The sequence below is a fragment of the Microcebus murinus genome, chromosome 10 (assembly GCF_040939455.1).
Source record: "Microcebus murinus isolate Inina chromosome 10, M.murinus_Inina_mat1.0, whole genome shotgun sequence".
Lineage (NCBI taxonomy): Eukaryota > Metazoa > Chordata > Mammalia > Primates > Cheirogaleidae > Microcebus > Microcebus murinus.
The window spans coordinates 7,954,526-7,968,715 of NC_134113.1; the positions used below are offsets into that span (position 1 = coordinate 7,954,526).

Here is a 14,190-nt window from a genome sequence, read left to right on the forward strand (position 1 = left end):
TCTAGCCTGGGCAACAAAGTGAGACTCTGTCTCAAAAAAAAAAAAAAAGTCATTAGGTGTCTCACGCACCCAGCTAATGAGTACTCAGTAGGTTAGTGATGTGTATAAGAAATACTTGAGGAGGTCTCTGATTCACCATGTCTATGGAGTCCTGGCATTTGTCTGTGTGTGTATTTTTTTTTTTTTTTTTTTGAGCCAGAGTCTCACTCTGTTGCCCGGGCTAGCGTGCTGTGGCATCAGCCTAGCTCACAGCAACCTCAAACTCCTGGACTCAAGCAATCCTCCTGTCTCAGCCTCCTGAGTAGCTGGGACTACAGGCATGCGCCACCAGGCCCAGCTAATTTTTTCTATATATTTTTAGTTTGCCAATTAATTTCTTTCTATTTTTAGTAGAGACGGTTCTCACTCTTGCTCAGGCTGGTTTCAAACTCCTGACCTTGAGCGATCCTCCCATCTGGGTCTCCCAGAGTTCTCGGATTATAGGTGAAGCCACCGCGCCCCGCCCATTTGTGTATATTTTGAAATCGCTCACCCATTCAAACCACTTTTAATTTCTGTAATTTCTTGGACATACATTTTAATCTTTTATTTATTTATTTATTTATTTATTTATTTATTTATTTATTTATTTATTTATTTATTTATTTATTTATTTATTTATTTAATTTGTGGATGAGGTTCTGGGGCCCCAAGAGAGGGGGGCCCCAGAAGTCGCCTCATTTTAATCTTTTAAACAGTATAGGCCGGGCGTGGTGGCTCATGCCTGTAATCCTAGCACTCCGGGAGGCAGAGGTGGACGGATTGCTCGAGGTCAGGAGTTCAGGAGTTCGAAACCAGCCTGAACAAGAGAGAGACCCGTCCCTATTATAAATAGAAAGAAATTAATTGGCCAACTAATATATATAGAAAAAATTAGCTGGGCATGGTGGCACATGCCTGTAGTCCCAGCTACTTGGGAGGCTGAGGCAGGAGGATTGCTTGAGCCCAGGAGTTTGAGGTTGCTGTGAGCTAGGCTGACGCCATGGCACTCACTCTACCCTGGGCAACAAAGTGAGACTCTGTCTCAAAAATATATCTTTATATTTTACATACTATCAAAATCAACCATATTTAACAAGTTTTTAAAATATATCCCTTGCTCAAGAGAACTACAATTAAATTATCACTGAAAGAAGGGCATCTAAGTGATTTTGAAACTTTTAAGGGAAAAAGATTTAGGAATTATTATCTATAACCTACTCTAGAACCAATCTTTTCATCATTTTAAACATTATACTTAAAAAACTGTCTTAAATTTTCTTTCTTTTTTTTTTAAAGAGACAGGGTCTTGCTCAGGCTGGAGGGCAGTGGCATGATTATAGCTCACTGTAACCTTCAACTCCTGGGCTCAGTGATCTTCCTGCCTAAGCCTCTTGATTAGCTATGACTATAGGTGTGTGCCACCACGCCAGACTAATTTTTTAAAAAAATTTTTGTAGAGACAGAGTCTTGCTATATTGTCAAGGCTGGTCTAAATTCCTGGCCTCCAGCTAGCCTCCTGCCTTGGCCTTCAAAGGTCCTGGAATTATACCTGCCTGAGTCACCTGCCTGAGTCACCCTTTTTTAAGGGTAGCACTCCAAACTATACCACACATTCCAAAACTATTGTAATGGTGCCTAGGAAAGTAAAAATGTTAGAAATGTAGGTTTTTGGAAATAATGCTTATTAGGCATTCTAGTAATTCTTCCCATTCATTCCCTGATAAGTTTCAGTGTTTCTCTGAGCTAAATGGCTTGCTGTTTTGCTAATTACATTACTCTTGTGACAATGTCAGAGAACTATAGAAGCATCTTTCTTGTACAGATATTATAAAAAGTAGACTCACAGTTTAGAATGCCACCTGTCTTCCTACGTGGAATTATTTTTTTGTGTGGGTGACAAGTGGAAGGCTTAGCAGTGATCAAAGAGCCTAACTGACATTTTCTGTCTCTTCATACACAGTCCTTAGTACAGGGAAGGCACTGTCATAAAAATTAGAAATGGTCTACAGTGCTTGGATTTCTTTAAGAAAATGACAAGTTTTAAGGAGAAGTTGGGGCAGTCAGTCTGACTCCACAGTTCCAGCTAAAGCAGTAGTATCACAGCCAGAACAGAATCCCTTTATCTCCTGTGTCATCTGCTATTTTCCAAGTAATTGTTACTTCTGGAAACTTGGGAAGGTAGGTGCAACAAAGGAAAATCAAAGGGAGGCCGGGCGGCGGTGGCTCATGCCTGTAATCCTAGCACTCTGGGAGGCCGAGGCGGGAGGATTGCTCGAGGTCAGGAGTTCGAAACCAGCCTGAGCAAGAGCGAGACCCCGTCTCTACTATAAAATTAGAAAGAAATTAATTGGCCAACTAATATATATATATATATAGAAAAAATTAGCTGGGCATGGTGGCGCATGCCTGTAGTTCCAGCTACTTGGAAGGCTGAGGCAGGAGGATTGCTTGAGCCCAGGAGTTTGAGATTGATGTGAGCTAGGCTGACGCCATGGCACTCACTCTAGCCTGGGCAACAAAACGAGACTGTCACAAAAAAAAAAAAAAAAAAAAAAAAAATCCAAGAGAAACAGCTTCCAAAAATTCAGAGGAGCTGACCTAGAAATTTCACTACCAAGAATTTACAGAAATAAATGAACAATATACAAAGAGTATGTACACGTACACACACACACACACACCCCTATATCAAAAATAAGGCTATAAAGCTACATATACCAAAATCTCAACAGTGGTTTTCTCTGAGGGGTAGGATTATGAGTAATCAAAAAAAATCTATGCATATTTATATTTCTCTAATTTTTCTATAATATGTACAGAACTTGTATAATAATTAGGAAAGGCATAAAGATGTTTTCCAAAAGTTTTAAGTATATAGTACCATGTATTAGAAAAATAACTATGCAAAGCATGAAGCTTTTTAGAGCAAACCAAGTAATACATAATTTTGTACCCAAAACTAACAACCTGACTTTAGCTGTATAAAAGAGATTTTTAAAAAAGTATTAATGCCTTTTAATTTTTCTTAAAAATTTACTGTTCCTTACTTGATAATCATGTTAACACTTCCACAAGTTTTGCATCTCTAGATGGAGAAAGACAAATGATTAATACTTGGGATATTTTTTTGCCAGTAAAAAATATATACCTTAAGCAGATATTATATTCACAGGCAAAAAAAAAAAAATGGATATCTAATGGTATACTTGAAAGTTCCTTCAAAGTTTAAAACACTGATAATTCTGCTTTAAAATTCCATCTACTTCTATCCCTTCTCACTTACTTAAATGTCTAAAATCTTATGTCCAGGAAAGTAAAATTAGAACAGGCATCCTTTTTCTCCCACAGCAGATATAAACACATGTACAGGGATGAACATGTATATATGCATATTTATTTATGTTCTTTTAGAAATATAGTTAACATGCACATAACATACATAGGAAGACAGTCTAGGTAAAAAGGCCATTATCTTGACAATATGATTATTAGGTTTAAGGCCTGAAAATGCAGCTCACCATATAAAAGTATCTCACCACAAGAAATCAATAATTTTCAAAGTTGGTAAATGTAATATGAATTCTACTTTTTTTTTTTTAAGAAATTGAGGCTACAGGTAGGTTGATAAGGTAGAGAAATACTTAAATTAATACCAATTGGGTTGCTTTATTAAGCTTACCTTACAGCTTTGAAAAACTCTGATTTCTTGTGTATTTCAGTGGTGAGCTGCATTTCCTGAGTTTCAGCCAACTTCCCAGCAGGAATTCCAGTCTGATGAAGAATCAGCAAAAGGAAGTCCTCACTGAGAGACATACTGGTATCATTCACTGAGTGGAGATAGTGAAAGAGTGACATATTTCTAAAGGCAATTTATATTATTAATATATATGCTTACTTTAAAAATACAGATTTAACTTCCTATGGCAGAAGGAACAATTAATTTTCTTTGAAAATCTAACTGCTTTTTCTAAAAGCATTTGGTTTACCCTAGTTGCTCTTTGGGATGATAGTCATTCATCATAGTTCACCCCTTCAATGCCTTTCTAAAAATCAAAACAAAAATATTTTTAGGTCTTATTTTGAGCAATGGTGATGACATATTTCTAGCATCAAGATTGGGATCTTTTTTTTTTTTTAACCTTGGGATCTTATAGGAGAAAAAAAAATTAGTAAAAAAGATTTTTTTTTGCATCACCTTTATCAATTGGGGTACTACCTCTCAAATTCGTGACAAACAGATCTGGAAATCTTGGCCTAATTTACAGAAAAATATTCTTTTTTTTTTTTTGAGACAGAGTCTCGCTTGTTGACCAGGCTAGAGTGAGTGCCATGGCGTCAGCCTAGCTCACAGCAACCTCAAACTCCTGGGCTCAAGCAATCCTTCTGCCTCAGCCTCCCGAGTAGCTGGGACTACAGGCATGGGCCACCATGCCCAGCTAATTTTCTATATATATTAGTTGGCCAATTAATTTCTTTCTATTTATAGTAGAGACGGGGTCTTGCTCTTGCTCAGGCTGGTTTCGAACTCCTGACCTCAAGCAATCCGCCCGCCTCGGCCTCCCAGAGTGCTAGGATTACAGGCGTGAGCCACCGCGCCCGGCAGAAAAATATTCTTGTTAAACTAAATTTTGAAAGAACATTTAATGCTATGAAGAAAAACATGTTTTTTAAAATGTGTGTAACACAGTAATTCACAATAGTTAGTATATAGTTAGAGAAACTATGACTTAGAAATAGAACTTTTTAAAAAAAATCCTGAAATACTTTACTAATTATTTTAAATTACAAAATTTATCATATTTATTGTTCTAGAGTAGTACTGTCAATACAGTACCAGTAGCCACACCATAGCTATTTAAGTTTGTATGTATGTGTATATGTATATATATATGTATTTATTTATGAATGAATGACAGAGCCTCGCTCTCATGTCCTGGCTAGAGTGCCATGGCGTAAGCCTAGCTCACAGCAACCTCAAACGACCCTCCTGACTCAATCTCCAGAGTAGCTGGGACTACAGGTATGCACCCCCATGCCTGGCTAATTTTTGCTCCTACTATTTTTAGCTGTCTAGATAATTTCTTTCTATTTTTAGTAGAGATGGGGTCTTGCTTTTGCTGAGGCTGGTCTTGAACTCCAGACTTCAAGCGATCCTCCTGCCTCGCTCTCCCAGAGTACTAGGGTTATAGGCGTGAGCCACCACGCCTGGCCTTTTAAGTTTAAATTAATTAAAATTAAATAAAGTAAAAACATTCATCTGCTTAGTTGCATTAGCAACATTATAAGTATACAACAGCCATATGAGGCTAGTGGTTACCTTACTCAATAGCATAGACCTAAAATATTTCCATTACTTTGTAAAAAATTCTCTTGAACAGCATTGTTATTCCAGTTAAAAGGACTTACCTGGTCTGAGAAGGTGTGGGTGTGTAAAGGGGCTGGGTTGGCCTAGGTATCGGGTTGGAATCTTCCTCTCTGGCACAGGCTGGAGGGAGTACCTTCGCTGTGAACACGACATGCATCCTGAATGAAGAATAAAGAGGATGGAATGGAACAAGAGATCTAGAAATTCTTCATGGTAGGAATACATTTATCTACCTCCAGCAATTTGGATGCTTTAGAAAAATGCAAGTTAGTATTTCTCTCATTCTCTCCTTTAATATTTATGTAGCACTTTCTCTATGCCAGAGCCTGTACTGGGCTCTGGAAAAACAGAAATGAGGTTATCTTGACCCTTAGAGATTTTTGTCGGCTATTATATATACACACACACACACATAAAATAAAGGTATTAATTAATATAAAGAAGGAACTATGAAAATAAAAGGAAGGGAGCAAACAGAAGCAGGGGAGAGGTCTGGAAGGATTTCAGAGGTAGAGGCTGTGTCCTAAAATTCAGGAAAAGATAATTAACATTTTTATTGAGAATATGTTAAGTATGAAAAAAATACATACATGCTCTCTCATTAATCTTGGAATGACAGAGCCAGTTAAATAATGTATGGAAAAGTGCTTAATCATAGTTGGTGCATGACAAGTGTTACTATTATTAGCATTACTTCAAATAAAAATTTATTGAGCACATGATTGGAACAGGTGCTAAGAAAGACACAAGAATGACAAAACTGTTTGCTTTTGTCCTCAAAGAATGCAGTCTAGTGGAGGCGAGACAAAACAGAGCATTACAATACTACATAGTGAATGCAGTGGTGGATTCATATACAAACTTTTTAAGAATGCAAAGACTATTACAATGTTTAAGATGGGTGCAATAACAAAAACAGGCACAAAGTGTTCTGGGGAACGCAGAGAAGCATACAAAAGGTGTTATGTGGGGCCACAGAAGTAGGGGGGAAGGAATGAGATTACAGAAAACACTGCGTGTGCGCATGCATATGTGCACATATATGTGACTGTGGACAAGATGCAGGAGGAGGTACAGAATAAGAACTCACAAGAGTGTACCAGTGCAAAAAACAGTCTACTCTGCTAACAGGTTAGCGCTGCTGGAGGGAGATGAAAAGATTAGGAAAGTAAGGATCAGACCAAAGGTAAGGCTTTGTCTGCCAAATTAAGGTATTAGTTTTGTTTTGTTTTTTTCAGATAGGGTCTCGCACTATCACCCAGGCTGAAACCTTGCACTTCTTGAGCCTTAGCCTCTTGAGTAGCTCAAGAGCACTTTAGGTGTATTCCACCATGCCTAGCTAATTTTTAAAAAAATTTTTGTAGGGACAGGGTTTCTCTATGTTGCCTAGACTGGTCTTGAACTCCTGGCTTCAACTGATCCTCCTGCCTTGGCCTCCAAAGTGCTGGGGTTATAGGCACAAGCCACTGTGCCCAGCCAAGATATTAGATTTTTAACTGTCATGTGAGGTAGTCATTATCACTGTTATTTTACAAATGAGGAATCAGATTCAGAGAAGTAATTTGTACAAGGTTACACGGTTAGTACCAGAGAAGCTGAGATTAAAACCTAAGCTCAACTTCACAATCTGTGCTCTTTTTTTTTTTTTTTTTTTGAGACAGAGTCTCACTTTGTTGCCCAGGCTATAGTGAGTGCTGTGGTGCCAGCCTAGCTCACAGCAACCCCAATCTCCTGGGCTTAAGCAATCCTCCTACTTCAGCCTCCCGAGTAGCTGGGACTACAGGCATGTGCCACCATGCCCAACTAAGTTTTTATTTTTGTATATATATTAGTTGGCCAATTAATTTCTTTCTATTTATAATAGAGACAGAGTCTTGCTCTTGCTCAGGCTGGTTTCGAACTCCTGACCTTGAGCGATCCACCCACCTGGTCTTCCAGAGTGCTAGGATTATAGGCGTGAGCCACCATACCCGGCCAACCAATTGTAATATGTGGATTTTCCCCCCCTTTCTTTTCTGTTTTTTTTTTTGTGACAGGGTCTCGCCTTGTTGCCCAGGGTTGTCTCAAACTCCTGGCCTCAACTGATTCTCCTACTTTGGCCTACTAAAGTGCTGGGATTACAGGCATGAGCCACAGAGCCTAACACAATATGTGGATTTTAAAAATTATTTTAGGGACAGAGTCTCACTCTGACAGTCAGGCTGGAGGGCAGTGGCAAGATCAGAGCTCACTGCAGCCTCAAACTCATGAACTCAAGTGATTCTCCTGCCTCAGTCTCCCAAGTAACTGGACTACAGACACATGCCACCATAATTGGCTAATTTTTAAAGTGTTTTTGTAGAGATGGAGTCTCACTATGTTACCCAGGCTGGTCTCAAACTCCCGGGTCAAGTGATCCTCCTGCTTTGGTCTCCCCAAATGCTGGGATTACAGGCATGTGCCACCGCACCTAGCCAATATGTGGATTTTATATGGATCCTGATACAAGCAACAAAGTGTAAAATAAATACCCGCCCATACTACTTACTACATCTATGAGATAACTGGAAATGTGAACAGTGATGATATATTTGATGTTACTACAGAAGTAATTACTTCAAGGTATGATACTGTTATTGTAGTTATGTTAAAATGGAAAACTTTATCTTTTAGAGATATAAACTAATATTTATAGATTAGTAAATGATATGATCTGGGATTTGTCTCAAAACAATGGAGTGGGTTGGGGAAAGGATGAATGAAGTGGATTGGGGAAAGGATGAATGAGGGTTTATATGAAAAAAGGCTGGCCATGGAGTTGATAATTGTTCAAGTTGGGTGACAAGCACATGGAAGTTCATTATACTACTTTATTTACTTGTGTATATGCTTGAAATTTTCTGTAATAAAATGTTAAAGAATGATGAGGTAAGCACAGAGAAAAATAAAGGAAATAAGTATGCACTATGAAAGGTGATCTAAGATAAAGAACTAAAAGGAGCACGGTACAGTTTAAAAAAGTGTTGGTTCTAGATTAGTTCTACTATTGATATTGGCATATTACATACTTAATAATTTCTCTATAACTATTTCTTCACTGTGAAATAAAGCAATTATCTTAGGTAGTAGCTTTCCAAACCTTTTTGACCAAGAAACATATAAGGAAATAAGCTTTACACAGTTTAACTAGTATACACATACATACATACGTATATACAATACATATAAAAATGTCAGTAAATACTATCCTTTCTGACTAATACATTGATTTTTTTCCTGTGCCATTCCATTAACAAAATTTGTCTCAGTGCACGAAAATGAGTTTATTTCTGTAATGACTTAAATGGTAACCCCAAAAAGATATGCCATGTCCTAATCCTCAGAATCTATGACTGTTAACTTTATGTGGAAACAGTCTTTGAAGATGTAATTAAGTTAAAGATCTTCAGACGAAAAGATCACCCTGGATTATGTGGGTTGGCCCTAAATGAAATGACAAGTTTCCTTATAAGACAAAGGCAGACAGAGATTGAGACAGAGAAGAGGAGGAAGCAGCCAGGCATGGTGGCATACCCCTATAGTATCAGCTACTTGGGAGGCTAAGGCAGGAAGATTTCTTGAGCCTAAGAGTTCCAGGTCTGCCTGGGCAATACATCAAGACCCCATCTTGAAAAAAAATTAAAAGGGGAAAATTAACGTGACCACAGAAACAGAGACTGGAGTGATGCAGCCAACAAGCCAAGGAATACCTATAGCCACTGTAAGCTGAAAGAGGCAAAAAATAGATTATTCCGCAGAGCCTTTGGAAGGTGTGCAGCAATCCTGACACCTTGATTTCAGACTTCTGGCCTCCAAAACTGCAAAAGAAATGAGTTTCTGTTGCTTTAAGCTGCCAAGTTTGCAGTAATTTGTTATGGCAGTCTCAGGGAACTAATACAATGACCAACTAAGATTACAACTTGCAGTTTGAAAAACACTGCACTACAAGTCTATGTCTATACACTGAGGCCAGCTCCAGTCAGGGAGGGGAAAGGCGCGGGGAGGATTCTCAATAATTTTTAATAGTATGATGGGATTCTGAGAGCAATCCTACCCCATCCAATCATGAGATTCCCTATATTCTTACTTGCAAACACCAATAGAAATAATCTTCCCCCAAATATAGCAGCCTTTGGCACACTTAATTTTTTAGTTATTAAAACTTGGCTCTTGACATTGTGTTTCTTAAAAGGAGAGATGGCACAGGGAAGAGATGAGAGCGGGCTGTTCATGTATAACAACGAGTTGAGTTAGTGGGTAACTGGAATGGAGTGGTATAAAGAAAAAGAATAAATGAGAAGTTCAGTAGAACTTTTGCATCTATTTTTTTTTTTAACCTTGCCAGTAAGTACTCTTGTCCTACTCAAAGCTTACAAAGTATAGGATGCAGCTCTATTCGTCTTCATTAAAACAGATAGTAGAGGCCAGGCGCGGTGGCTCACGCCTGTAATCCTAGCACTCTGGGAGGCTGAGGCAGGAGAATTGCTTGAGGTCAGGAGTTTGAAACCAGCCTGAGCGAGACCCTGTCTCTACTATAAATAGAAAGAAATTAATTGGCCAACAAATATACATAGAAAAAACTAGCCGGGCATGGTGGCACATGCCTGTAGTCCCAGCTACTCGGGAGGCTGAAGCAGGAGGATTGCTTCAGCCCAGGAGTTTGAGGTTGCTGTGAGCTAGGCCGATGCCATGGCACTCAGTCTAGCCTGGGCAACAAAGCGAGACTCTGTTTAAAAAAAAAACAAAACCAAAAAACAACAGATAGTAGAGCCAGTGTATATTTAATCCTTTCAAACAGCAGCAACTGGCCGGGCGCTGTGGCTCACGCCTGTAATCCTAGCTCTTGGGAGGCCGAGGCGGGCGGATTGCTCAAGGTCAGGAGTTCAAAACCAGCCTGAGCAAGAGCGAGACCCCGTCTCTACTATAAATAGAAAGAAATTAATTGGCCAACTGATATATATATATAAAATTAGCCAGGCATGGTGGCGCATGCCTGTAGTCCCAGCTACCCGGGAGGCTGAGGCAGAAGGATCACTTGAGCCCAGGAGTTTGAGGTTGCTGTGAGCTAGGCTGACGCCACGGCACTCACTCTAGCCTGGGCAACAAAGCGAGACTCTGTCTCAAAAAAAAAAAAAAAAAAAAAACAGCAGCAACTGGTCAACACTGATGATAATAATGATCATGACGACAGCTAACACTTATTCAGTTTCTTATATTTCATAAAGTATTATAAGCACTCTATATGTATTAATATTAACCTATTTAATCCTTATAGCTATGTGAGTTAAGTGTATCTTTAATTTTTTTTTTTTTTTTTTGAGACAGAGTCTCACTCTGTTGCCCCGGCTGGAGTGCCGTGGCGTCAACCTAGCTCATAGCAACCTCAAACTCCTGGGCTCTTTAATTTTTGAACTGGTAACATATTCACATGAATCAAAATTCAAAAGATAGAGAAGAGATTTACAGGGAAAAGTCTTCCCACCCCTGTCCCTAAGCTAACCTGTTCCCCTTCCTTGAGGCAGCCAGGATTATCACTTTTCTGTTGTACTTTCAAAGATATTTTATTCACATGAAACCAAATCTATCTACTGATATCCCTGCCTTTAAACAAATACTAGCACATTCTATGTTTGAGGTAGATACTACTACAGTACTTGGCATTGAGAGATGAGAAAAAAGACACGCAGAAAGATTAAGTAACTTGTTTAAGATGAAATACTAAGATGGAACAATGATTTGAAGAGCAGTCTATTCCTAGAGCCCATGACTACCAGAACCACACTGCCTACACTATCATTTCAGCAGTAAAATAACTGAATACAAAAGTTAACCAATTCTCTTTTTTTATGTTCATATAATACTAACATACCCAATCCTTCTACTCTCAAGCAGCAGCAGCTTAATTCTAACAAATTCAAAGCAAACAAATGATAATTTAACATAAGACATAAATTGAGATGTTTATTTTTTTATTTTTAAATTTAAATTTTTAATTTTCTTTTTATTTATTTATCTTTTCTTTGGCAGGTTTAGAGATGTTTATTTTTAGTAAATTAAAAAATAGTCTCTAGGGCCAGGTGTAGTGGTTCACACCTGCAATCCTAGCACTCTGGGAGGCAGAGGCAAAAGGATTGCTTGAAGTCAGGAGTTTGAAACCAGCCTAAGCAAGAGTGAGACCCTCGCCTCTACTAAAAACAGAAAAAAAAAAATTAGCTGGGCGTGATAGTGCGTGCCTGTAGTCCCAGCTACTCGGGAGGCTGAGGCAGGAGGATCCCTCAAGCCCAGGACTTTTAAGGTTGCTGTGAGCTAGGCTGTTGTCATGGCACCCTAGCCTGGGCAACAGAGCAAGCTAGTCCTTTGTCTCAAACTATTTAGAAGTTTTGTCAAATGAATCAGTTTTAAATTCCAGGTTCTGTCCTTAACTTTCCAGCCTTCCACACTAATACTATAAGCGTAATTCTCTGTCTTTCAGAATAAGCTTCAAACTCTTTAGCTTAGCAACCTTCATGATCTGGACCGTGCTCACTGGTCTGGTTTAATCTTAATGTTACTGCAGCCACACCCAACTACTTCTAGAGTTCCAGCTGATTCTGTATCTCAACAGCATTTGCCTTCAAAAATACTGTTCTCTTTGTCCAAAATGGACTTTTCCTGTTTCTTTGACTATTCAACTTCTACAAAATCAGCTCAAACATGGCTGGGCGCAGTGGCTCACGCCTGTAATCCTAGCACTCTGGGAGGCTGAGGTAGGCAAATTGCTCGAGGTCAGGAGTTCGAAACCAGCCTTAGTAAGAGCGAGACCACGTTTCTACTATAAATACAAAGAAATTAATTGGTCAACTAATATATATAGAAAAAATTAGCTAGGCTTAGCTGTAGTCCCAGCTACTTGGGAGGCTGAGGCAGCAGGATTGCTTGAGCCAGGAGTTTAAGGTTGCTGTGAGCTAGGTTGACGCCATGGCACTCTCACTCTAGCCTGGGCAACAAAGCGATACTCCTGTCTCAAAAAAAAAAAAACAAAACAAAACAAAACAAAAAAACCCAAAACACAAAATCAGCTCAAACATCACTTATGTTGGAAGCCTTCTCTTGCACTCCCCACTTCTACTGCTTCTAATGCAATGTCCTCCTCAATGCTCCTATGCTTATTTCTTCTATTTTAATTCCTACTACATTTCACTTAATTGCTAATTAGCTCACCAGTCAACTATAAACAACTAGTAGAAGGCAGGGATCATTTGTTATTTGACTTGTTTGGATCTGGGACATATTTTGAAGGTAAAAAGTTGAGTCTGGGCCGGGTACAGTGGCTCACATCTGTAATGCTAGCACTCTGGGAGGCAGAGGCAGGAGGATTGCTTGAGCTCAGGAGTTTGAACACAGCCTGACCAAGAGCGAGATTCTGTCTCTACTATAAATAGAAAGAAATTAGCCTAAACGACTAAAAATAGAAAAAAATTAGCCGGGCATGGTGGTACGTGCCTGTAGTCCCAGCTACCAGGGAGGCTTAGGTAGGAGGATAGCTTGAGCCCAGGAGTTGGTGGCTGCTGTGAGTTAGGCTGACACCACGGCACTCTAACCCAGCAAGAGAGTGAGAATCTGCCTCAAAAAAAAAAGAAAAAGTTGAGTCTGGCTTCTGATTAGATACAAGGAATAAAGAAAAAAGAGGAATTAAGAATGATTCTAGGCCGGGCGCGGTGGCTCACGCCTGTAATCCTAGCACTCTGGGAGGCCAAGGCGGGCGGATTGCTCGAGGTCAGGAGTTCAAAACCAGCCTGAGCGAGACCCCGTCTCTACCATAAAAATAGAAAGAAATTAATTGGCCAACTAATATATATAGAAAAAATTAGCTGGGCATGGTGGCGCATGCCTGTAGTCCCAGCTACTTGGGAGGCTGAGGCAGGAGGATTGCTTGAGCCCAGGAGTTTGAGGTTGCTGTGAGCTAGGCTGATGCCATGGCACTCACTCTAGCCTGGGCGACAAAGCGAGACTCTGTCTCCAAAAAAAAAAAAAAAAAAGAATGATTCTAGATTTTAGCCTGAACAAATGGGGGAATGGTTGTACCATTAAGTGAAATGGAAAGACTGAGATATTTATTGGATATTGTAATGGAGATGTCAAATGGGCAATCTTAAGTTCAGGGAGAAAAGTGCCAGGCTAGACATATAAACTAAGGTGTCATAAGCGCACAAATGGTATCTAAAGCCCTAGGACTGAATATTACTTAGAGAGATTGAGCAAAATCTGACACTATAAAATTTTAATGTGAGAAGGAGAAAGGAGAAAAACTAGAAGAGGTCATGTTTAGGAAGTTAAAGAAACAAAAGTGTTTTAAGAAGGGGCTCAAACTGTGGCAAGCGTTTCAAAATATGAGGAAGCCAAAAGGACAACCACTGCATCTGCTAACATGAAAGTCACTGGAGTCCCTGACAAGAACCATTTTAGCATAGTATAGAAGATAGAACCCAGAAGCCACACTGGAGTGTGCCAAGGAAGAGAATGGGATGTAAGAAAGCACAGACACTAAGACAATAATTTGCTTAAGTTTTGTTGTGAAGGGATCAGAGAAAATGGCACACGGTTAGAAGTAGCAAGGGATCAAAGTATAATTGTAGAAGGAATTTCTTATGCTATACATCCACACTCTACTGACATTAGTTTTGTCAAATTTTGAGTTTCTTTTGAGTAGAATTTTCTATTTTTTAACTTGTCTCTGTATCACAGGTTTCATAGGTTTTCTTTCTTCTTTCTTTCTTTTCTCTCCCTCTCTCTCTTTCTTTCTTCTT

The 14,190-nt window shown here is 39.2% G+C and overlaps 1 protein-coding gene across 2 annotated transcripts in view; it reads right to left on the reverse strand.

The window, feature by feature from the left end:
- XPNPEP3 (X-prolyl aminopeptidase 3) overlaps positions 1-14,190 on the reverse strand; it is a 52,700-nt gene that overhangs the window by 32,988 nt on the left and 5,522 nt on the right. Inside the window, exon 1 of one of the 2 annotated variants that reach the window (XM_012741765.3) lies at positions 3,701-3,839. Coding sequence is in view for 1 of the 2 variants with exons in the window: in XM_012741762.3 (XP_012597216.1) it covers positions 5,428-5,544 (117 nt within the window). In the remaining variant the exon portion in view is untranslated. Of the gene's footprint in view, positions 1-3,700; positions 3,840-5,427; positions 5,545-14,190 lie in introns of those variants that run through there. The other variant, XM_012741762.3, reaches the window with a different exon arrangement.